The sequence below is a fragment of the Drosophila virilis genome, chromosome 2 (genome assembly GCF_030788295.1).
Source record: "Drosophila virilis strain 15010-1051.87 chromosome 2, Dvir_AGI_RSII-ME, whole genome shotgun sequence".
In the NCBI taxonomy this organism is placed as follows: domain Eukaryota; kingdom Metazoa; phylum Arthropoda; class Insecta; order Diptera; family Drosophilidae; genus Drosophila; species Drosophila virilis.
The window spans coordinates 33905239-33929093 of record NC_091544.1 but is presented as its reverse complement, the minus strand read 5'-3'; the positions used below and the strand labels follow the sequence as shown (position 1 = coordinate 33929093).

Genomic DNA, 23855 nt, shown 5'->3' with positions numbered 1-23855 from the left:
AAATTGTTTCGAGCGAAAAGCAATAGAAAAAATTTGAGAGACCGCGATGCACAAGCAGAAACAAGTGCATAAACAAGTGTATGCACAGGGGAGCACCAAAGCAAAATAATCAAAACAGGCAATAACAACAACACGGAACTGACGACGCGTCTTATAAATGCAATAATTAACAGACTTACGCTGCACAACAGATAACACTGCACAATTTATAAAAGCTTTTTAAATAAAGCACCGACAAATGCAAAATTTTTAAATAAGAAGCAAGATTAAAGCGCAAAAATATATAAAAATCTTGGAGTCAAACACGTCAATCACTCTCAACTGTGAAATCTCTCTGTATCCTATTAAGGAATTTAGAATTGTCCGAATAGGTTAACGTTTTCAGGCACATATCCTTTCGTAAGTACGCTTCTTGTTATCCCTGCTGTGGATTGGTTTGTAATTAGGTAAAAACAAAATGTACTTTGGAGCATCTACCACTGATGCTTGCTCGTAGTTGAGCACCCGCTTCGGTGAGGGAAGCGGGGCATAAGGTCGATTGATCTGTTTATTCATGAGGCGCACCAGCTTGTGGATTTAAACAAAACCATGTCCACAATTTCTGCAGTGTACAGAATATTATTCGTGAGATTAATAATCTATTCATAACTTAATCGCACTCATTCGTCTGAACGCCAATGTGGAATTTTTTCTTGCTAAACTCTCAGACGCATCCATTAAATGTTACCACAAATAACTAAAAAATTTATTATGTTCGTCGTCAACTGTCGTCGCTGTCGCACTTGGCGTGGCTGTCGTACCCAATCGAGCAGAGCTTCTGTAATTCTGCGTGACATGGTCATCTCCAATGTGCAAGCGAGAAAACTATCTGTATTTGTAAATAAGCTGATTGATACTTACTTACGTATATCCACTAACCAAACAACATGTTGTGTTATGTTATGTTGTTTGGTTAGTGCTCTGGTTTAAGAAATGTTACATTTTCCAATGTCACATATTGGTGTTCCACCGGTTGGCGGTAACATGTGAGTGGCGAAAGTACCGCTTTTTAAAATAAACGGCTGATCGAGTTTCTTTAATTTACATAAGCACCGTAAAGTTCTTCTTCCAAAACTCAAAAATTGCGCTTTCGAAGTAAGGGCTCCATTTTAGGTACTCTTCGAGATTTCGCCATGTTTAAATTCTAAACACTGTGGAATTATTCTAATGTTAAATTTCTTATCTAAAGTTGCCGCTTGCCTTCGTTGATATACATATCAGCTGTGTAAGATGCAAGTATTTTATTTTTAAGAACAGTGTTCTTATTAAACAATTTATTTTTTGCAACATAAAGACGAGTTGGAAGTTCTCTGCGAAATGCAAATAGCAGAGAAGCTCGCATAGCATTTTAATTCAATTTTCTTCAAAAATATTTTCGAATGCGCTGTTCTTAACGGCTCAACAACGCTTTTAAAAAAAAAAAATTATTAAAAAATAAATGTTGATTTAGATATAATTATAAAATAGTCGTAACATTTTGTTTTATTCCGAACATCAGTTAAATTAATTGATGTAAATTGAAGCAATTTTATCCGCTTTTATTTAAAAAAAGAAAAATATGAGCATGCAAATGCAAATGATGAAATGCCCGCTTATGTGTATGCGTACAAACTATGTATGTGTGATAAGCAGTGTAAAGTGTGATCACCCATACATAAGTATATGCGTACGCATTGTTTTGAGACGCGCATCGAGGAACGTAATTATTATTATAATTTAACAAGAATACAAATTTAGCATTATTTCTATATTATTTTCAACAATTCGATAATCCCTTCGATATCCCCAAGCATTCACAACGAGGGCCAGACATCTCGGTTAATATGTCAGCACCCGACAAGATCAGATGATGCACTTCTGGGATTCGCTGGGATACCCTCGTAAGTATCAGCTTATATATGAAAACATATAGCTTTTTCACATGCAACTTGATTTTTTGTAGATGTCACGCAGAGTAAAATGGACCTAAAGCGACGGCGACCATAGTGAATGTTTGAGATAACATTAAACAGGCGCGTCCGTCCCAGCAAAAGAAAGTTTACATTAGTCTCAAAACGGATGAGTGCGAATTAGTTATGCATAGGTCATAATGACCCTTAAATACTTATGTATAATATTCATTTGTTTTATTTGTTAAACAAATATTTTGGCAAATTATGTTGACAGGTGTAAATCTCTGTATTAATGGCTCTTTCAATTTGATATTAATACATAAGCCCTTAGATTAGAGACAATGGTACTTTCCGTTTGTGACTCACTGCAGCATTCTTTGACATTATTAGTAACTCAAGTTAACACTCCATGCTAAATGTGCCGCATATATTCTAATAAAATCTAATAAATGTTATCCACAGCATTTAAATCAAGGAACGTCTTTATGAATGTGATGTGTGCCTTAATAACGCGAAAACTGGTTGACTTACGACGACGCGAAACCCTACTAAACAACCGTCCAATTGACTTTAAAAATATATATATAATTATATTTTAAATTTAGATACTAATAGAAAGAAGTAATAATAAAAGGACGGTAATGGGGGAAAATTAATTATCTAAATTTTGATTATAAAAAATTTGATGAAATAACGACCTGGTTAAAGCCGATTTGTAAACTCTAGTTATTTATATATTTTTTTAAAATTAATCTTCAAAATATATATCTAATGTAAAACATAAGTATAATTAATGTATAAATTTTTATATATATTATTTTTTTGAAATTTATTATACAACAACATTTAATAGCTTGCATCGATTACAAAATATTTAACTTAATTTAATTTAAATAAAAAAAAAATTATACAAATTGCTGTTTTCAACATCGCGTATGAATGCAGATAACTACAACGGCGTTTTAAAAACTGATTTTCCCCACTTTCAAGATATATTTCGGGATCTGAAATGGCATTTCCAGCACGATAATACCCCAATTCATACTGCGTCAAAACCTGGATTCAGAGCCAAAAAGTTGAAGTCCTTGAGTGGTCACCATACTCGCCTGAGCTAAATGTCATCGAGAACGTTTGGGGATGGCTGGCTCAAAAAGTGTATGAGTCCGGGACACAATATAAAACAAAATCGTTAATCGAAGGCATCAAACACGCTTGGTCCACCATATCCTTACAGTATATTGGGCAACTCTATGATTCAATTCCCAATCGAGTTTACGAAGTGATTATCAACAAAGGCGGGACACACATTACTAAATTAGTTTAAAAATGCTTAAAAATAAAATATAAATAATAACAACCACTAACGTTCATGAAAGATTTTGAAAAATATATATTTATATACTTTAAAAATAATTAAATATAATCATGAATTTTTAAAAAGCCATTGTTGTTTTATTTTATGAAGAATTGATAAAAGTCAAATCGACAAAAATTTTGAGTTGATAGTTCAAATGTTTTGACAGTATGGAACATTTGTAAGAATGTAAAGGGGAGCGCTAATCCGATGACACGCAGTGTATAAGAACATTTGATGGCTTACATTAATTAAAAAATATTCAATTTAATTTACAATTACATTTAAATTTAATTATTGAACAAAAAAAAAGAATATTACAAATGCGGACAGTAGTTTTAGTATTTTAGTTTCATACACTCTAAACAAGTTTCTCAGTCGATACTATATATTCCGGCCCAATTGTCAGTTGCACCAAACAAAGAAACCAATTAATCTTTTCCAAGTGTTGTTTTAAAAAGAAGACCTAAAGGGCTGTGCCTAGCCATGCTGTATGCACGTAGTCCTGATGGTGTGAATTTAATGCCAGCCCAGTCCTAAAGCTGCCCACGTGTCCACGTGCCCAGTCCACGCTTTAACCGCTGCTTCAAGTAATTGTTAATCATATATGTAAACCATACAATGAAAGCGACACCACTTTTTAGAACTGCTGTCGTCTCTCCGGTCCTGACTAGCTACCTTCGCAGCTGCGTACTTTAAAATGGCTATTTCTTATATGCCTCTAGTACATTTCGTAGAAACCACCATAGCAAGAGCAGAGGCCAAATCCAAATGCTGCATGAGAAGAGAGAAATCTGCGTGTACATTTACACTTGGCAGCTTATACCCATCAATACGCTCTACGCTAAGCAATGAAATCCAGCTGGATGCCAGTGTCTCCACTTGTTAGTTGTCATATAGTCCAAAGTGAATCTTTATCATAGCTAGATAAATGTGTTTTGGATTCTGTCAATTGTCCAACTAACTAGCTTTTACCGGTCACTATTCCGCACTCTTGCCATATGACACAGTTGATCAGCCAGTATTTGTCCAACCTGATGGCTTGATATTGCATGTACTATTATTGCTGTCGTCGCAATCCGGCTCTACATATTTTAGTTATAACGCTACCAAAATTTACTAACAATCTCGGACTGTACAAACGTACCTTGCTTATCAATTTCAGCGGTAAGCAACAATTCTTTTCTTGCCAGTAGCTTCTTATGTACCAGCATTAATTTTACCGGCCTATTAAATTAAATTTTAATACCCAATTAAATTGTGGTTCTCAAACACAAATAAAAATATAATATTAGGAAATAAGTATTGTATGATACTTTTTTTTTTGTTGATGTGCCTTTTCGCCTTTGCTTTGTCGGACTTCCATATACATACATATAAATTGTAGCATTGTTGAGTCTCTGCTGTGATATAAAAAGAATGATAAGTCCAACCTCAAATAGTTAGAGACATATTAAATAAAATTGATAATTATGTAAACTTATCTAATTTTAATTTCAAAATAGAATAAGTGGTAAAATTGTAAATGTATATTAGCATTTACCCAAGTTTGATATTATTTTTATAAAAGAAACTTTATTGTGAATTAAAAACCTTGCAGTGTGGCAGTAAGAAGCTAAAATAAGAGATGCGCAAAACGGTATCGATTCATCGATATTTTAAACGCACAGATCTGATCTTCAATTAAGAAGTAAATCTGCTTTTTTATATTATATTAAATGTATTTTGAGAAGATTACAATTTCAAACATTAATTTGATTAAGGACAAGGTGAATATCTAGTTAGATGCTTACTAAACTATCGATAGACTGATTCGTAAAGAGAATAGATCAAGTACAATCGAACGCGACTAACATCGGTCATACTCGGACAGTGTTACAGAATAAACATGATTTGATATTATATTGTTAAAGAGTCGTCATTCACGAATATTGGCTTGCAACATTTTGATACTGCAAAGTACGCAGACAGTAAAAAATAAAATGATCGGGTGCCTATATTTAGCCGATATATATATTTAAAAAGTACTTGCTCAAGTATTATCGGGCATGGATCGATACAAATAATGTGCCTAAAATTAGGTCTGAGTGAAATGCGTTAACATTTACAAGGCTCTTGTAGTTGTTATATAGGGCACAGCATGCCCATGCAAATTTCATTTATTTTGTTCGCTTATCTGGCTTAACGTTAAAAATCCTACTTTATTTGCTAAAGTTCAACAAACAGTATTTCACAAATCTTCTTTTCTTTTGGCTATGTGTTAAAAGTGCGCTTTAAAGTTTTTGGTCTTTTGCTGGCAAAAATATCAAGGGGCTCAAAGTTTGACAATCCAGTCAAAGCGAACGCGACCCAAATTTCGCTTTGATTTCATTTAGGAAAAAAAAACTGCGAAAGAAAACAACAACATAAAAACCGCTTTTGCATCAATACAAATGCTCACTTAGCTCCAGAGAAAGAAGTAAGAGATATGCCATACAAAGCAGCACGACTATATTATGAAGATGAGTTTTCCTTAAGTTAATTGCGTGTTGACTGTTGTGCTAAGGCATACTTTCGCTTTAATATACACATATGTATAAGGAATATGTAGTACACAAAACAAATGAAGCTGTCTTTAATGTCATTATTATTATTTTTTTGTAATAAAACATATTTATTGAGAAGCCATATCTTACACATGCTTTACAGTTCAAAAGCTTTTGCACCGTTTGTTTATAAGCACAGTAAATTAGTTTAGGCCACAATGAAGTACACTTTGTGGGTTTATGCATTAATATGTATGTAGGTGTTGTCCTATGACTGTCATACATTTATTTGTTCAGGCACGGACCCCGTACAATTTCATATAACATTTCAATGTGAAATCGAGATACTCTAAACATCGGACTGTCGTAATAATTGTCCGTATTGTCTCCTTATAGACCTAAACAAAAATAGACATTCACGTATACACGCTTTTGCTAAGCTACCCTTTTATATAATTTTGATAGATATAGGGTATAAAGCTATTGAATTACAGTTTCAATTGTTCCCTCGTATTCATTACTTTTTTTATCATATACCTATATAAAAAAAAAACCGTTGTATGTATTCTAAAACTTTTTACAACAATCTGTTTTTTCTTGATATGTTTTTATACCCTGAAACCATATAAAATAGGTATAAGGGTATATTGTATTTGTGCAAAATCCAAATGTATGTAACAGGCAGAAGAAAGCATCTCCGACCCCATAAAGTATATATATATATATATGCTTGATCAGCATCAATAGCCGAGTCGATCTATCCGCCTGTCCGTATGTATGAACGGAAGGATCTCAGAAACTATAAGAGCTTTAGATGTAGGTGCTCCTAGTGCCTACGCAGATCGAGTTTGTTTTCGATAATCGATAACTTATTCCGTTTCCAAGCAATTTTGTTTTTTCGGCAATTTTGGTAAATAATAAAAGCTAGAGTCACCAAACTTGGCATATAGCTTCTAAAATAGAATATATATATGCATTTGATGTTGGAAGAAAAGGGTTCAGGGTATCCCCTAGTCGGGAGCTCCCGACTAGAACCTCTTACTTGTTTGATATCGATTCTTATATAATTATATTTTTCTTTCCGATATTTAAGCACATTAAAGTTGGCAAATATTCGAGAACAAATTGTAAATTCAATAATTGGTTCCAGCATATGGATATAGACAGATGTGCATAGGTATGCATATTTATACCCTGAATCCGTTGAAAATTGGAAGAAAGCATCTCCAACCTGTTGAAGTATTAATTTTCTTACTGTTTAGCTCTGTTTTTTTTTTTATTTTTTTTATTTACTTACCAAATGCTTAGATAAAAACTATAGATAAAATTTAGCTTTACACAGCTACAAAGATTTGTATACGTATGTTAGAACACAATCTCGTATACCCTTACCATTTTTATAAAACATACTTTAATGGTTATATTATTCATATATGTTTATAAATATTTTGACCATTGATTTCATAATTTAAACATGTTTAAATTCTCACAGTTCTAAAACAGGTTTAAGCTTAAAAGTTTTAAATTGTGCATCTGAAAAATGTAATCTAGCAAAGGGTTTCATTTGTTTGTTAAAAGAGCTATCTTGGATGGTGATACGTGATACAGCGAAGATAAGAGCTGCTCATATTGTACTAGCTTCAAACATTCCAACAATTGATACCGAACTGTTATATCACCTGCAATATTTACACAGTTGCAACTGTGAGTATATAAAAATAACAATAAAGCATTATAAAATCATCAATAGTTTTCTCAATTCAGATATAAATATGATCCATATTGTAATAGATTTCTGTTTATAGTAGTATCAGAATATCCAACAATAGCTTCAAAACTACCTAACTGGGCCTATATGTATTAATAAATCATCATTCAATAACTGGAGATTTGGAATTATATCAACTGACGGTCGAATACTTATTGCATCATACATATACATACATATATATATCAGACGGAATCAAATCATTAAAATTGTATCACTGTCAAAATACAACTACCTACGATATTCAATAACAATTAAAATTGAGATCAGCCAAAACAAAACTAAATCAGATGCATCGTTTGCGTAAAAAGCTTCAATGTTCAAGTGAAAATGCTACAGAAAGCTCGCCGGCATGGTTGTTCTGCGGGCGGTGCTGCGGAGAGAGACTACAGCTACGGCAAGAGCAGCAGCAGCCTGGCATCGTAGCTTTTTATCGCTCGTGCATGGATTCAGTATCTGATTTGTCGTCGTATCGTTTTGTCTCCGTTGAAGAGGAAGCCAATGATAATGTTGTTGATGCTAATGATGACGTTAGTGTTGGCTCGCTGTCGCTGCCGTGTGTAGAAATAGAACAACAGAAGTCAAAAACATCAACTATAGCACAATACACAAAAACATCGGCAACGAAAAAGGCCTCAAAAGTTGAGGTGCCCCGCGCGTCAGCATTTTCTGTACCGCATGATATTCGTAGTGTGTTACCAATAATTCATGGTTGTACTAATTACAAAGTTATTCAGCCGCAGACACAGGAGCAGCAGTTATTAAAGGTCTCTACATCTTGTAGAAAAGGTCACGCTACAATTGGTCATTGTCCTAATGACTCGTGCCGCTTTAACAGTGACTGTTTTAGATCTTATTTACGTTGTGGTCGTCGGGATCCACCCCCAGTGCAGCCCAAACCCAAATCTCGCCCTCGAATTTGCTTTGCAGTGGCCGCTTGCAGTAGCATCCATTTCGGCGAGCCTGCACTAAAAATACGCCGATTGGAAAAGTGTCAAAAGCATCGACATGTCCACCAATTGAGTTGTGTGCCGCTAAAAAAGCCATTGGTGTTGACAAATACTTATTCTCTAAGACGTAGACTCAGAAGCTGCTCAGATTTAAAATACATTTACTCTAACGCTAACAGCTGCACGCAAGTGACAGCTGAAAATAGCTCTGAATCAACGTCGCGTAAGAAATTGCAATGGAAATCAACCTGCATACTATGCTACGATCGTAACGAACATCTTAAAATAAACTTTAATCAAAAGAGCAACTCAGAGCAAAAACGGAGGCTTAAAACAGCAGGGGGAACGGGAAATTCATCAACAAGCTCTTTGGCTGCCACAATAAATAGGGACGAAACAATTGAATATCTCAACATAACACGGCCGTTAAAAAATGAAAAAAGTAACTATACTAATTCATATAAAAAGATAAAGTCGAATGAGCTGGATTCACCAATACCATATAGAACCGAAGCTAAATTAAAAATATCTGAAATATCTGAGAGTGCTGTCCATATAGATTTAAATTCACCAGGTGAACCAATTTCAAATCGTACCGAAAAGTCATTGTTTTTTCATAAATTTGAAAAGAGCTGTTCCCAACCGAACATTTCCTCTAATATTTCGTTGCATTCAACCTGCGCTACCAAATCGGTGGAAAATTTAGGATTTACCAGCTGTTGCAAAGTGAAATACTCAATACCTCAATATACAAAAACTTCACTGCAAATCAAACATCTTCCGGGTACTAATACTTTTGCCAGTTCTTATGCGTTTTCTACAATTGGGATAAAACGCGACACAGATGTAAGTATTGACACTCATAATCAAAATTAGATTATGTTCGAAAATATAGCTAATACTTACATATTAAAATATGTATGAAAAATACGAGCTTTAGGTACCGGTTTTTAAGAGCGAATTTTTCGATTAACTTTTATTTTGTCTGTGAATGTATGTTATTCATTGATAAATCCTTAAAAGTTTTTAATAGGTACGGGACATATAACTGCATCTGTCCATTGTAATTATTTTTCGACCGCCTAAACAAATTTTTTTTTTAAAAAAGCTCTGTAATATTTTTCATGAACAGCGAATCGTTTTCTATATGATTGAGTTTTACTGAATTCAGCTGATTTCCACACATATATGTACAGAAATTTGTTCATGCAAACGGAAACACAGCACATGGAGGATGCAAGATTGTAAATTTGACTGCGTACTTGTATTTACTTACAGACATTATTATGCATACAAACGTATATAGATGTGATATTTATTCTAAAATTTGTTTGAGATATTCTTGTTCTCTGTGGTGCTCTATGCTGTGATTTGTGTAAGATTCTTTTAATATGTTCACGGCTACATACATATGAACATATTTACAATTTTAGCTGCTCTTTACGTTCGCTCTCTTCTGAATTCAATATAAATTCTTGTTTATACTAAAAATATCACTGTGTGCGTATGTAGTGAGTTTTTTTCATTGTACACATATATTTATATATGTATGTATATTTAAGTCCATAGCATTTTGCTTTGCCTTACAATGTGTTTTATGCACCCCTTTGTACTGCAAAATATAGATCTTAATGTAATATTGATCCCATTTTGTTCGAAAATCAACTATAACTATTCTTTGCCGATTTATATTTCTGTTAGAAGTAAAGTGTTAGCCAAATTTTATTAGTCAGTAAGAGATTTTGCTTATCTTTTGCTTACCAAATTTGTTACGTACTTAATGTATGATGCGAACATTTCGAACTAGTTTCTTGGGCTTGAAGTTATCTTGATGATGTTCTGCGTCAGTGTAAACTGTGTTAAAATTAAAGTTGAACACTCATTAAATAAAATTCTGTTGTTGAATTCTTTGTTTTCAGTACACGATGGATAAGCGACGTAACACCTTGGACCGATTTCAACGCCTAGCTTTTGGACGTAAGTCCAAGCCTTCAGTTTCCCCTGAAGCTGTCTCGAATGAAGGTTGTAGGTCATTCGGTCCAGATAAACAATCTGGTTCAGATAAACAGTGTAATATTTCCGAAAGATCAGAGCGTCTTAAAGAACTGACAGAGCTTTTGCGTGGTAGCAACATTTCACGTGCCTCCTCTACGCCAACACCCCCACCAGTACCACCGCCCCGCAAGCCTAGAATTCCTCATAATAATTCGACGACTAGCAGTATCGAAACTCACGAATGTCCGTTATCAATATGTGGCCTAGAAGATTCGGATTCAGGGATGACTACTGAATCACTAAAGCAGATCAACACAAATAGCAACAAGAGTGGCAGCGGGAGTATTAGCGTACCCGCTACAGCCGCACGTATCTTACACTCAATTAGACCAAACACAAGTCTCTCCAACTTGGAAGCTTTCATGATGTGCACTCGCGAGAAGTCTAAATCACCGCCACCCCTTGCAGTAGGTGATGAGGTCGAGCCAACCAGTAGCGAGTGGGCTTCACAGCTGTCCACACCAGAATCACGCATTGGAAGCAGCACTAGCACCCAAAAAGGGATATTACCATTTCGCTCTGTTTCGTTTTCACAAATTGACTGTAAATCAACTTTGAGTGCTTTGCGCGATCGACTACGGCGGGATAAGGCAATTGAAACACCCACTCCGATTCAAAACAACACCAAATCCATCGAGTCTACGGATTTGCTGTGCGATCGATCGCGTATTCCGGAACCTGGTTGGGTGCACATACCACTGAGGAACACGGCTTTATCTGTTAACTTAAATTATGGGCAGGAGAAATCTCTTGAACATGTTCTAGAAGATGTGCCTGATATTATAGGTGAAGAAGATATATTTAATACAGACAATTGCAGTATAGCTGGCGCTTTACCAGCAACTGCTAGCAGTGTTATTGCGGCTCACGCGAAAATGGAGTCGCTTTCGGATACTATACCCTCGGAAGGAGACTATAATATTAACAAGGATTGTGCGACGATGACATTAAATAGGAATTATACGCCTAGTATAGAGGAACCAAAAGTTGACTCGGAAGTTAATTCAGCCAACATTGGCAAACTTCTAGAGGAACAGTCTCTGATTGAGTCGCCATCCGACAATATTTTACAAACAGCAACCACTTGCCTTATACCGGTCCCGGTTTATGAATGTGCAGCGCAAGAATGGCTTGAAACACCCGCTCAAGAATGGGTTGAGTTAGCCCCAGAGTTTGATATTGTGCCCGAAGTAATACATCCACCTATCTCGCATGCGGCATGCAAAATAATGCAAACAGAAACATTAACAACTCTACCCAGAAATTTATTGCCAACAATATCTGTGAGTCGGAGCTCAGAAGAGGGTGATGAATGTGGAAAAGATACAATCTTACCCCACCCTGAATTAATGTCCGATCGACCTAATACTTGCGATTCTGTGGAAAACCAGCTACAACAGTGTAGCCAAGAAGACTTTGTCTCGGAGCGGCAGAGTTCAGACACAATAGCTACACCTCGACACAGCATTGGTGAGCGTCAAAAGCGTTACTTAGACAAATCCACAAAAAGGAAGGGCATGTACATAGATAATTCAGACTGGCATCAGCCAGTTGCATTAGATATATCTGTTGCCAATTTTCAGGCCAATAAGCCAGATTCCACAGAGGAAACACAGATGTATACTAATAGCCCAATCATGTTTGAGATGAATACACCAGAATTGGAGAAGGCACCACCTACATGGAGAAGATCAAATGAAAAGTCTCAACTGCTAAGCAGCTTTAGCTGCCAAAGTAGCGAAGAGAAGGAAGATGCAACCAACAATAATACCAGCAAAAGCAACAGCATTTTGCAAAATGATTCCATGTCAGACACTGAAGAGCGCGTTAGTTGGAGTCCAACTCCTAGCGGAGATTATGAAAATAAACGCTATTCAAAGCGCCCTCTCACTGTCCGAGGTCCATATGGCCAAATGTTAGAAGCCGAGCTTAAAAAGCAAAACCGAATGCATTTTGATGAGATTCTTGAAGAAATTCGCGACGCTGACAGGTAAGTTGCGGCATGTGGCTTCTTTTTTTTTAATTAAACCGATTTTTCCTTAGACTGCACCCGCGTCGTGAGCATAGCATCGTTGATAGAAAGCCTTTAGTTGGCTCCATACGTAGCAACATGCCACAGTATTCTAATTCCATGCGTGTACGTAAGACAAGTGCTTACTTGCCAGTACCAACGCATGCACGCGCAGCTTCGACTCCTTCGCAAATTGAGCATGTAAATAAGCCAATTTCATTGTCTGCCAAGGATCTTAACGAGACGATATTAGAAGCTGATAAACCGCCGCAAAATCTTATAAAACGTGCCGCGTCCGAGACACCTACACCAAAAACGCACCATAGCAAGCGTAATAATAATGAAAACAAAAATCAGCATCACCATAATCATCACCATCACTCTACCAAGCGCAATGTTGAAGACAACAATAGTAGCAGCAACAAACCAAAAGTTCCTTATGCTGCGAATGTGCCTCCAACAGCAGCCTTGCTGGCGGAACTGCTTAAGGGCTCCAGCGAAAACATGCTCTCCGAGCAGCGTCAGAAAATGATTGCGGTAAGTAACGTCATCCGTGTACCTATGTACATTTTACTAAAATTAGGCCGACGTAAATTGCAACGGTGTTGGGATAACACGTACTAAATTTGTTGCTTGGTTCTTATATCGCTCATCGATCTTCATCTCTGAAGTTCTTGTTTTTAATAATCCAAAATTGTGTTAGTCATTAGACATACCGTATATATATAAAAATATATATGTTTATATATATATATATGTATATATATATATTTATATTATATATATATATTTATATATTATATATAACCTGGCGCTCATGCATGTGTATATATTTGTATATGCATAAGCGCCAGCTTTTATAAATATTAAGGCATGAGCGCCAGCTTTTGTATTGTTTGCAGAGTATTTGTGGAAAAATAATTGGAAAATGAAAATACGAGTGTGCGCATGCTCCAACAATCAATGCGCATTGGAAATGTGTCACTGTGTTAGAAGAGAGCCTCTGAAGCTTATTTCATCTCTTTGTTCGTCGCATGCACCGTGGTTAAAGCTAAAGCTTTTTCGGTTTATTTTGTTAAGAGACTCTCCATAGTGATTAGTTGTCTAAAGAATAAAAACTCGAATATTTATAATGCCTTTAAGAGAATTAGTGTTTAGTCATGTCTAATTGTAACCTAGCTTCTGAAAACATCAGTTGGTAAAAAAAATTTAAAAACTCGTACGCTTCTTTTTTACATTTAATAAGTTCTTGATGGGAATATGCAACAGTTCGGTCATTTATGCTTAAAATTTTGAGCATTAACGAGATGAGTGTTTATAGCAAAGTTTTTCTTAAATATGTTATTCGAAATTATTTGAAAAGTGCGATTGGGCAGAATATTCCTTGATAAATTAATATTTTTACACTAATCAAAAAGAGTGTTTTATGCCCATATACTCTTTCTCGGACACTTGTCGCGTGCAGACCGTAAATTTCGTATTCCAATTTTATCGTAAGCGTTAGCCTTGCTGGGGTGGCTGTTTTCACTTGGAATATGAAAAATGGAATTTAAGTGTGTATTTGGCACAATGGAATGCTTTTCAACGTGTTGAGTAGTACACTCCTGTGCAGCTAGTTGTATGCGCCATCAACAATATGAGTATTAAACCGCATCGCACACTCGCATATCCACACACTACACACACATTTACTATCGATGCTCTCCCGCGCAGCAACAGAATCTTCTCCGCCAACGCTGCTGCGCGCGTTTAAATTCCTCGTTTGCTTTTTGTACCTCAGTTGTATAGCGAAATTTTTCGTGTTTCGTTTGTTTTATTTTGTGGTGTTGTGGAAAATAGATAAATCTAAACAGTCACTCGAAAAATTCGATAACAATAACAATAAATCAATTAAAATACGTTAAAATTCGCGAAGTTCTAGATATTAATAGTTTTAAAATAAATAATACAATGATAATTTTTTAAAAAATACCATTATTTTACACAAGCGAACATACATAAAATAAAGGGGTAAATGTATGTACACGCATGTAAGCATGTACGGATAAATACATTTTATTTCAATGCAATCCTCGTTAATGCACTATGCCAAAAGAATAGGGCAGGAACTAAAAAAGAAAAACAAATAGACAAAAAATAGATATGTATACAAAAGTCTGTATCTAACTACATACATGTGTACATATGTATGTATACACAAAACCATTTAGTCTACCAAAACCAACCTCTTGTTGCGCCGCGCAACTCGAAAAATTGTAATTGTGTTGTGTTGTATCGCATGTGTACTGGGAAATCACGCTTAAAGCTTTGATTTGAAAGACAAAGCGCAATTAAATGAAATTTTTAGATTTTTGATGTAAAACTACACTTGTTGTAATCCTAATTTGTTTCTTCAAAAGTTTTCTTGAATTTGATTTTTATTATTATTTCGCATATATATATATGCATATACATACATACATGGTATGTATACCACATGCATATACATACATACATACATCGATTCAATTGAAAGTTTATGTATTTATATATATATATCTGCCTGCATATATATATATACTTAGTATAGTACAATACTATAACTATATATAGTTGTTATGCACAGTTTCCTAGTTATATATGTGTATATAGGGATGCAAGTTCAAATCCATTAAAAACACTTGTTTTTTTTTCTGGTACTTCTGAGTGAAAAAACACACAAACAACTTGTTTTGGCTAGAAAAGAAAAAAAGGGAATAATTTATACGTCGCTGTTACAACTTAATAAAAAACTCCACAAACTATATATATATATATGCTCGTGGGTAGTAGCTGTTCTCCCACTTGCCATCTACGCAGACTTATCCATGAGCCTCAGCACATCTCCTCTTCCTGCTCCTCCAGTATTACGATGCCAATGCGTTTCTTGTTTTGGAGCACTTTTGGACCCATAACATGTTTTGCGTTTTTAGTTACCTGCCTTTAATAAATGGACGAACACGCGGCTATAGTTTGTTCCACCAAATCTAGAACATTTTATTTGAAAAGTTGAGACAATAAATTATACCCTGGTAGACATTCAGAATAATAAATAGTGTTATCGACAGAAAATATAAATAATCAGTGTTAAATTAATACAAAATAAAAAAATATCGATTTAACAAATCACAATTTAAATTAACAATGTCGCACAACCGCGAAAATCTACGATTAAGTTTGCTGGATTTACAAGCTACCTTAACTGCACCTTCGAATACCATTGCTGCTTCCCTGTTGCCCCAAACAGAAGGTCATGTTACACAGCCGCTTGCGACAGCGTCGACACTGCCGGCTAACAGCAGCAGTGTATCACAAGCTGTCTCTCAGGCTACAACCACAGTTGCTCGGCTGAGTAAGGCAGGTTTTGGTACAGCGGGTCATCAAAATGACAAATGTGATAGGCTAAAGAAAATGACTTCCATCACTTGCTCCGATTCTGAGGATGACTCGGAAAGGCGAGCACAGTTTGAAATGAGCAGCAAATGGAATCTGGGCGGTTATGATGGCGTAAGTGTGGTGGTAGCGATGAACATTTAATAACACACCATAGGACTAAAAATGATTTGACTCTAAAGCTTTGTATACTCTCATTTATAGGACACTCGCACCTACGTTGTACAAGAGATTTACCGGAATGAGCAATCATATGTCGAATCTCTGCAAACAGTTGTGCTTAAATATTTGAAAGTGTTGAAATCACCAGAACATGCAGGCATGATTGATACACGTACCGTGGATGAGATATTCTTTATGGTACCTGATATACTGGAAATACATGAGAAATTTTTGGCTGAGTTAAAACAACGCCTCGACGACTGGGATATACAGCAAAAAGTAGGAGATACGTTTATTGAAACGGTATGTATATTTGATTTTAATATGTAAAGATATATTAACATATACATAACTTAAACCAAACTGTACAGTTTTCAAAACTAGAGGTACTCGAGGTCTACACATCATTTGTAAACAACTGTAATCGAGCAAAAAATGCCATTCGTTTGATGAAGCATCAGCGACCCTCATTTGCCAAATTTTTAGAATCCACAGCTCGCGAGCACAAAGGAAAACTAACTCTGGACAACTTGCTTATTAAGCCAGTTCAAAAATTTCCAAAGTACATATGTATAAATCCTAATTTTAATCTTATAATGCTTATGTGATTCATTTTAATTTGTCTGTAGCTACGAATTGCTCTTTCAACGCCTCATCAAGCATACAGATCACGATCATCCGGATCAGAAACATTTACAGGATGTGCTTAAATTGGTGCATGACATTTTGGTGCACATTAATTGCAAGGAACGTGAGATTATGGAAAATGGACAGCGTGAGGCAACTCTACGGGAATTGGAAGGCGTCATAGAGGGAATAACTGATTTAATAGCGCCAGAGCGTCAATTTTTGTTGTTCGATTTAGTATCCATGCCATCCGGGCAGGGTGCCCGCAAGGATCGTGGTTTTTTTCTGTTTAATGATCTATTGGTTTTGACGAGTATTAAAAAACGCAGTGGGACAATTAGGAAGCCAAATAGCTCAATTTGCCCCGGCTCAGTGGCAAATACTTTGGACACTAACAAATATAAGTTCCTCACAAAAATTTCATTAGATTGCTTAGAGATTGTCAAGTGTAAGTTTTTTTTATATTATATTATGGTGACAACACAATAGCCTAACCTACAATTGTATACAGCTAAAGATGAGAATATAAAACGCATCGTTAGCGAAATAGAAAACCTTAGCGAAGACAGCAATAAGCTACAACAAATAAGTGAAATCACGGCATCCATTAAGTATCCTCATCAGTATTTAGAAGACGTAATACGTGAACTGCATCGTGAAATACAGCGACAGCTATCCGAGCGTCAAACAAATGACACACCGCTAAATGTGTTGGAGTTGACAGTTAGCTCACCGTAAGAACAAAAATAAATATATTTTGATATAATTAATAAATAGTGCTGTTGTTTTAGGAATGGAAGTCAAAAGCTGACGGTTGTATTTAGCAAAACAGAAAGGCGTTCTAATTGGGAGGAGGTATTTAATGAAGCTAAACTAAAACTGGGTATGTATACCAACTACATGATATATTTTTAGTGGTTAAATTAATGTTATAAATATGTTTTATATTTGCTTTATTTTATATGTTATTATCTGTAGCCGCTACACTAGAGCGACATCCCATTCCTGAATTCCTTACATCTATACCTATACGCAAAACACGTGCGGGTCTACAGTTTACTTGCGCGGCAGCTACACTGAGCGATAAACGAGATGTTTGGGTTTGCAATAGTGATGGCTATGTGGGCCAAGTGTGCATTATGTCCTTACATCCGGAACCTAATGTAACCAGCTGTAATGGCGTTTGCAATGCACGGATACTTTGCGTAGCGTCAGTACCAGCTTACAGCAACAGCCCTGAAGATCAACTAAGTGGACAGGAGGATAAACAACAGATATTGCGCTGCACTAATACACTATCTCATAGTTACACACAACAATTGCGTGATTATCGTAAAAGCATCTCGCCTGTTACACAGCCTGCTTTGGGATTAACAGTGTTAGAGAAAAAGAAAATCCCCACGTCCATTATTGACAACGGTGCTGAAGGCACCAGCAACAGTGATACTCAGCTAGATTTAAATCTAAGCTCCAGCGAAGATGAGGCGGATGTTGTTTCAGCTGCGCCACTAGAACAACGTATTCCTAGTCCTGCGCCTTCATTACATGCCACATATCATGTGCAACAAGTATGTATTTAAATTTCAAAGAATTTTGTATTTTATGCATTTGTAAATGATTCATTTTAAGGACTCTAATCCCGATGAAAACGAATGTAATCAATCAACTATGTGGATTGGTACTGAAGACGGCTGCATTCATGTTTACAACAGTACTGATAATATACGTATTAAGAAGAATCGTATTAAAATCGAACATCATTCAGCTGTTTTTTCCATATTGTAAGTGCACATACTAACCATGCAACGTAAGTTGTGGTTAGTGATACAATGAAATACAATTGGTACCTAATTACTAGCTCCTGCATTACAGATACCTGGACAATCGTGTTTTTGTATCCTTAGCAAATGGCGATATTTGTGTATATCTCAGAGATGGTGGTAAGATATAAATTTAAAAGATTTAAAAAAAATTTATATAAAACTGATTTACCTTTCAGCCTCTTCTTGGAATACATGTTCATCACATTGCCTCTCAATTGGGACAGTTTCGAGTCCAGTAACTAAGCTGCTTAACGTTAATGGCAGGCTGTGGTGCTCCATACAGGGGATTATAAAAGTTTTAGATACTGAATCCTTATCGGTAGGAAACCTAAAACTTTTAATTTGAAAAACAGCCTGGACGGCTTGGTAATGCTTTAATATTGCAGGTTGTTAATCAAATACAAATTTCTTCGGATTCAAAACCAATTACAAATATGACAGTAGCAAATACTTTTGTGTGGATATCAATACAAAATTCAGCTCATATCAAGTGTTTTCATTCCAATACGTAAGTGGTATAATGATCTGTCTTGACATCTAAATGATATACTCACTTTTTATTTAATTGAATAGCCACCAATTAATTACCGAGGTAAATCTTGCTCCTGCAGTTAATAAAATGTTGTCAAATTGTGACGAAATAATTAGGCAACATAAAGCCGCTTGCCTTCGCGTGACTTCCCTTCTCTGCTGCAAAGATCTCATTTGGATAGGAACCAGTGCTGGAGTTTTGTTAACAATACCCGCCCAGGGCTATGAAAAAGGTGCACACAATATAGTACCCACAGGCATACCGCACGGTCATACAGGGCATGTGCGATTCCTAACCTTTGTAGAGACACCGTCTCATGGGGTAGAAGGTTGCTCGCAAATAATAACACCTGCACCATCACGTGAAGGAGGAAGCGGCACAAGCGATGAGTACACTAAACAAGGGTAAGCCATGAGAAGATATTACTTTTATTATTTGTATTTACCCGTTCTTATAAATTGTTTCTTGGCTGACAGTTCAACGAAGAACTCTAAGAAAAAAGTGGAAACAAAAAACATACTTATTATTTCTGGTGGTGATGGCTATGAAGACTTTCGCAATTCTGGTGCCAACTCACTAAGTGAAATTGCTGGTCGCGAAGACAGCACCAATCATTTATTAATATGGCAAATTTGAAGCAGAAGACGTAAAAATCGCTGGCGGTTATTGCTTTCGAGATGGAAAAACAACAACTGAGGTCGTCTTTAAATGTCGCCAATCTTTAAGCAACTGATAAATTGAGAATTAAAAGTAGACTGCCGCGATTTTTATTGTACTATAAACTATGCTGACAAACAAAAGTTGGCAGACCAGTGGAACAGTAACCACTAGTGTATGTATTGTATGTAAATTATACAAGAATTGCATTGCTAATGGTACATAATTATATATGTTTAACTAAATAGGTAGCAATGTTTATAATTTTTGTATTGGTAGAAGACTATATTAAAAAAAGAATTATGAGTGCCAAATATACACTTTAATTGCGCCAAACATTCGGAATGAATTATTAAATATGTCAAATGAAAAACCTATAGCTAGGTCCAATGACGTTCTATTCCATGCCCAATAAGCATAACTACAAACGCATATAAAAACATTATTTTTATAAAATATACGAAATATGCTGACTAAATTATTTCCTATATTTATTATACACATATATATGTATGTATCTATATATATTGATATCTTAAATACCAATATGAAATTGTAATTATATATATATGTATATATATATATAAAATTCTAATACAATAAACAATATCGCCCTTAAAACACATTAAAGGAAAAACGTTATCGAATTTATTCTAAAAGTAATCATTGATTTCACATACATTCATTCTTTTAAATAATGAGCGAAATGTTTGAAAAAGTTTGTAAAAATCATAATATTAACATTAGGTAAATTTCGATTTATTCAACTAGGTAACTTAATGGCGTTTTCAAAATGCAATGTAATACAACTTTCATGCAAGAGAATTGAATTTCAAAAAACTGACAACCCATACATACCAAGTGATATTCAAATGTTTGGGAATGTATCAACATGTGTGTATATTTTTCGAAATAACATATTACTAACCTTGATTATTGCTAGCGATGCTTGCAGTATTAGTCATGATGGGAACCTTTCTCTTCAATACAAACAAATAATTAACTTACGGGCAAAAAAAGTGTTTTCCTTTATTCTGACACGCATTGCCTAACAAGTGAGCTCTCCTTTTTGTCGACGCCATCTGTCCATATTTTTGTTAAAAAATGGTACAAAAATTGTACTAAAGTTTGTGTATCTCTTAATGTAGTTAAATTCATAGAATATGTTTTCATTTAAACTTTTTAAAATTAAATTAAATTAAACTTTTTTAAAGCATATTTATAGAAAATAATTGTAACTTGCTAACTACAATAGACTTTTCTACTTTAATTTTAATTTATTTTAATGGCATCTGACAATTGTTATCCTACCTCTATAAATACCAGCAGGTGTTAGAATAGAAATCGATACACTTATACCAGAATAAATCTGAAACAGATCTGTAATAATAGATTGTGAAACAATAACTTCCCTATACAAATTGCAAAGTAAGATTTAACAATAAACAAATTAAAATGTATAAATATAAATGTGTACGTTACCTGTTAAATAAACCACATTTTCAAACTGATGTAAAATATAAACTTCTGTCGACTTTTCCATAGGTTCCCTATGACGTGGTATCATTAAGAAATTGTTTAGATGTATTTCTTATATAGAAATATATTATTATGTGTTTATTTCGTCATCCGTTTCCCCAACGTTCACCCTTTTTATTATAAAGGCATATCTATTTTCCACCCATTACTCGTTTGTGAGTTCCTTGAGTTCTACGTCTACTTATATTTAACACTAGCGGGGATAGCCCGGCCTTGCCGTGGCACTTATGTTATAAAATCAATGTTCTCGAATAACTTTGAAAATGAGCGGACCGTAAAGAAACTACTTTCATACAAACGTTTTCCGTTATTTTACCACTGTTTCGAGTGGAATTTCCCAAATCGCTGAAACACGTATTCATTATATTCTTATATAGATCTTTGAAAATAAGTTTGATGCAAGTCGGACACAGCTTAGAATTCTCAAAAAATTACTTTAAAATGCACTTTCCACCGAAGGAGCTACGATTTTGCAAAAAATGTGAAACAGGCCACAAATGATTTTTTATGTAGATCCATGCAAATGAATTTGAAGGCAAAAGGCCATCCACCAAATCTTTGACTCCCATTTCCACCAAGGAGGAATCGATTTTTCGAAAAGATTGAAACACCACTCTAATGAAATTTAGCAATGATCTTTGAAAATAAGTTTGAGGCCGATCCGATTAACTAAAAAGTTTAATAGCAACATTTGTCGTTAATTAACCACTGTTGTGGGTGGAATTTTCCAAATTCCTGAAACATGTATTCATTAAGTTCTTATGTAGAGCTTTAAAAATAAGTCTGAAGCAAATCGGACACCCCTTACAACTTCGCCCAAAGAATCTTTGAATCGTATTTCTACCGAAGGAGTTTAGATTTTGCGAAAAATGTGAAACAAGTCTGTTACATTTTTTCATATAAACTTTGAAAATGAATTTCAGCGCGAAACGTCACCCACTAAATCTTTGACCCCCATTTTCACCAAGGAGGAATACATTATTGGAAAAGTGTGAAACACCCCTCAAATGAATTTGAACAAAAAACTTTGAAATTGAGTTTGACGCCAATCGGATGGTAAACAAAAAAGTTTCATACAAACGTTTTTGAAGATTTTTCCACACTTGCGGGTGGAATTTCCCGAAACCCCGTCTTCACGTGCACCTTCATCACATAATTTAACTACAGTGAAAATTTCAGCTTCCTACCTCTTACGATTTGGGCTGTACGTTGATCAACAATCAGGCGTCAGTCAATCAGGACAAACAGTTTTATATATAGAGGTGTATATTTGAAAATTAGTTTTAAATGCATCCAATGAAAAACAAAAAGACTAGAATCGAATTTGGCTATTCCACTTTTGAGCTATCTGTGTTCCCCTTTACTTGTTAATTTTAAAAGCAATAAAAGTTAGAGAAATTATATTTGAAGGCAGGGGGCTTTTTCCTCGGAAACATTAAAATATAAATCACATTTTCTCTTAGTATTGCGAGGACATAAGTGAATAGTAATTAAAAAAAGAACCTTGTTTTTTCACATTTAAAGTTAGACTCTTAATATTTGTATATAGGTTCTTCATATGGGTAAAAGAAATCTAGCTTTGCGGTAAGAAAAAGTTGGTTAGGCTTTACATATTTATATTTTCGTTATTTGCAGGTTTACAAACAAATCTAACCACCATTTACCTTTACATGTCAAATTTATATTACGTTAAATACAATAGGTTATTTAATGTTTGACATTTCGGAAAAATAAAAGATAACTTGAGTATCGATACTTTAAAACAATAGCTATCTGCGCTTATTGGAATTTAATTATAATTGTCAACAAGTAAAATATGGCAGGAAAATAAAATACACTATTTTATACCCTGAACCCATTGAAAATGGGCAAATAGGTGTCCGAATGTATGTAACAGGCAGACGGTAGCATCTCCGATCACATAAAGTACATATTATATTATTATATATTTAGACATGTCCGTCTGCCTGTTCTTCCGTCTATCCGTATGTATGACCACAAGGATATGAGAACCTATAATATTAGCTGTTTGAGTTTGTTTCCGATACTCGATAACTTACTCCGTTTCCAAGCAATCGATAATAATCGATATCGAAGTCCCTAGAGAAACGAAAAGTTATATGTGTATAGTGTATATGTATATATCAAGTATCTTTCATTTTATACCTATCGCTACTACGTTACTAAGTTAATAAACCATTTTATGCTGAAATTGAAATGCAATTCACATTTTATAATACATGAATTTTCTATGGTGCAATAAGATGCAGAAAATTTCATCAATGTCGGTTTAAAAAACACAAAAGTTATTAAATAAACATGTTTTTGCTGGTCTCGAGTTTGGCGCAGCAAGCGCAAGTTGCAGGACACTCACACACACACATGTTCGTGTGCATTTTTTTTTAATTCTATAAACAGCTTTGCAATTGCGATTGTTCTGTTTTCCGTGCTGCTTTTTTAATTCGTTGTTTTCTCATTAAGATTTAATTATTGTCGTGGATGTCGATTAG

The 23855-nt window shown here is 35.0% G+C and overlaps 1 protein-coding gene and 1 long non-coding RNA gene across 4 annotated transcripts; both read left to right on the top strand.

Moving 5' to 3' along the window:
- The first annotated feature begins 236 nt into the window (after window positions 1–236).
- On the top strand, window positions 237–2673 carry LOC26531598 (uncharacterized). The gene is made up of 3 exons (XR_001449968.3): window positions 237–399; window positions 1830–1919; window positions 1982–2673. It is a non-coding gene; the product is annotated as an uncharacterized lncRNA (long non-coding RNA).
- A 2463-nt stretch (window positions 2674–5136) lies between these two features.
- Window positions 5137–20340, top strand: LOC6632948 (rho guanine nucleotide exchange factor 17). 3 transcript variants are annotated; one of them, XM_032433913.2, is made up of 15 exons: window positions 7611–9374; window positions 10448–12573; window positions 12627–13131; window positions 16210–16470; window positions 16539–16729; window positions 16797–17242; window positions 17306–17528; window positions 17586–17677; window positions 17773–18362; window positions 18424–18575; window positions 18667–18734; window positions 18794–18936; window positions 19004–19125; window positions 19191–19553; window positions 19626–20340. In XM_032433913.2, exons 1-15 carry the CDS (start codon window positions 7869–7871, stop codon window positions 19783–19785), a joined length of 6948 nt encoding a protein of 2315 aa, XP_032289804.1. In that variant the 5' UTR covers window positions 7611–7868; the 3' UTR covers window positions 19786–20340. The 3 variants fall into 3 exon arrangements, with proteins under 3 accessions (XP_070063069.1, XP_032289804.1, XP_002056771.1); XM_002056735.4 differs by lacking the exons at window positions 7611–9374; window positions 10448–12573; window positions 12627–13131 and adding an exon at window positions 15232–16119 and having other exon boundaries at window positions 19626–20314; XM_070206968.1 differs by lacking the exons at window positions 16210–16470; window positions 16539–16729; window positions 16797–17242; ... (7 more) ...; window positions 19191–19553; window positions 19626–20340 and adding an exon at window positions 13497–13687 and having other exon boundaries at window positions 5137–9374.
- Window positions 20341–23855: the final 3515 nt, after the last annotated feature.

What these genes read in the sequence shown, in the direction of transcription:
- LOC6632948 (XM_032433913.2), top strand. Translation starts at nt 7,869, where the DNA reads ATGCATCGTTTGCGTAAAAAGCTTCAATGTTCAAGTGAAAATGCTACA. An exon ending in TGAAGCTAAACTAAAACTGG is followed by an intron (nt 17,678 to 17,772) that starts GTATGTATACCA and finishes TATTATCTGTAG; the next exon opens with CCGCTACACTAGAGCGACAT. An exon ending in TCAGCTGTTTTTTCCATATT is followed by an intron (nt 18,576 to 18,666) that starts GTAAGTGCACAT and finishes CCTGCATTACAG; the next exon opens with ATACCTGGACAATCGTGTTT.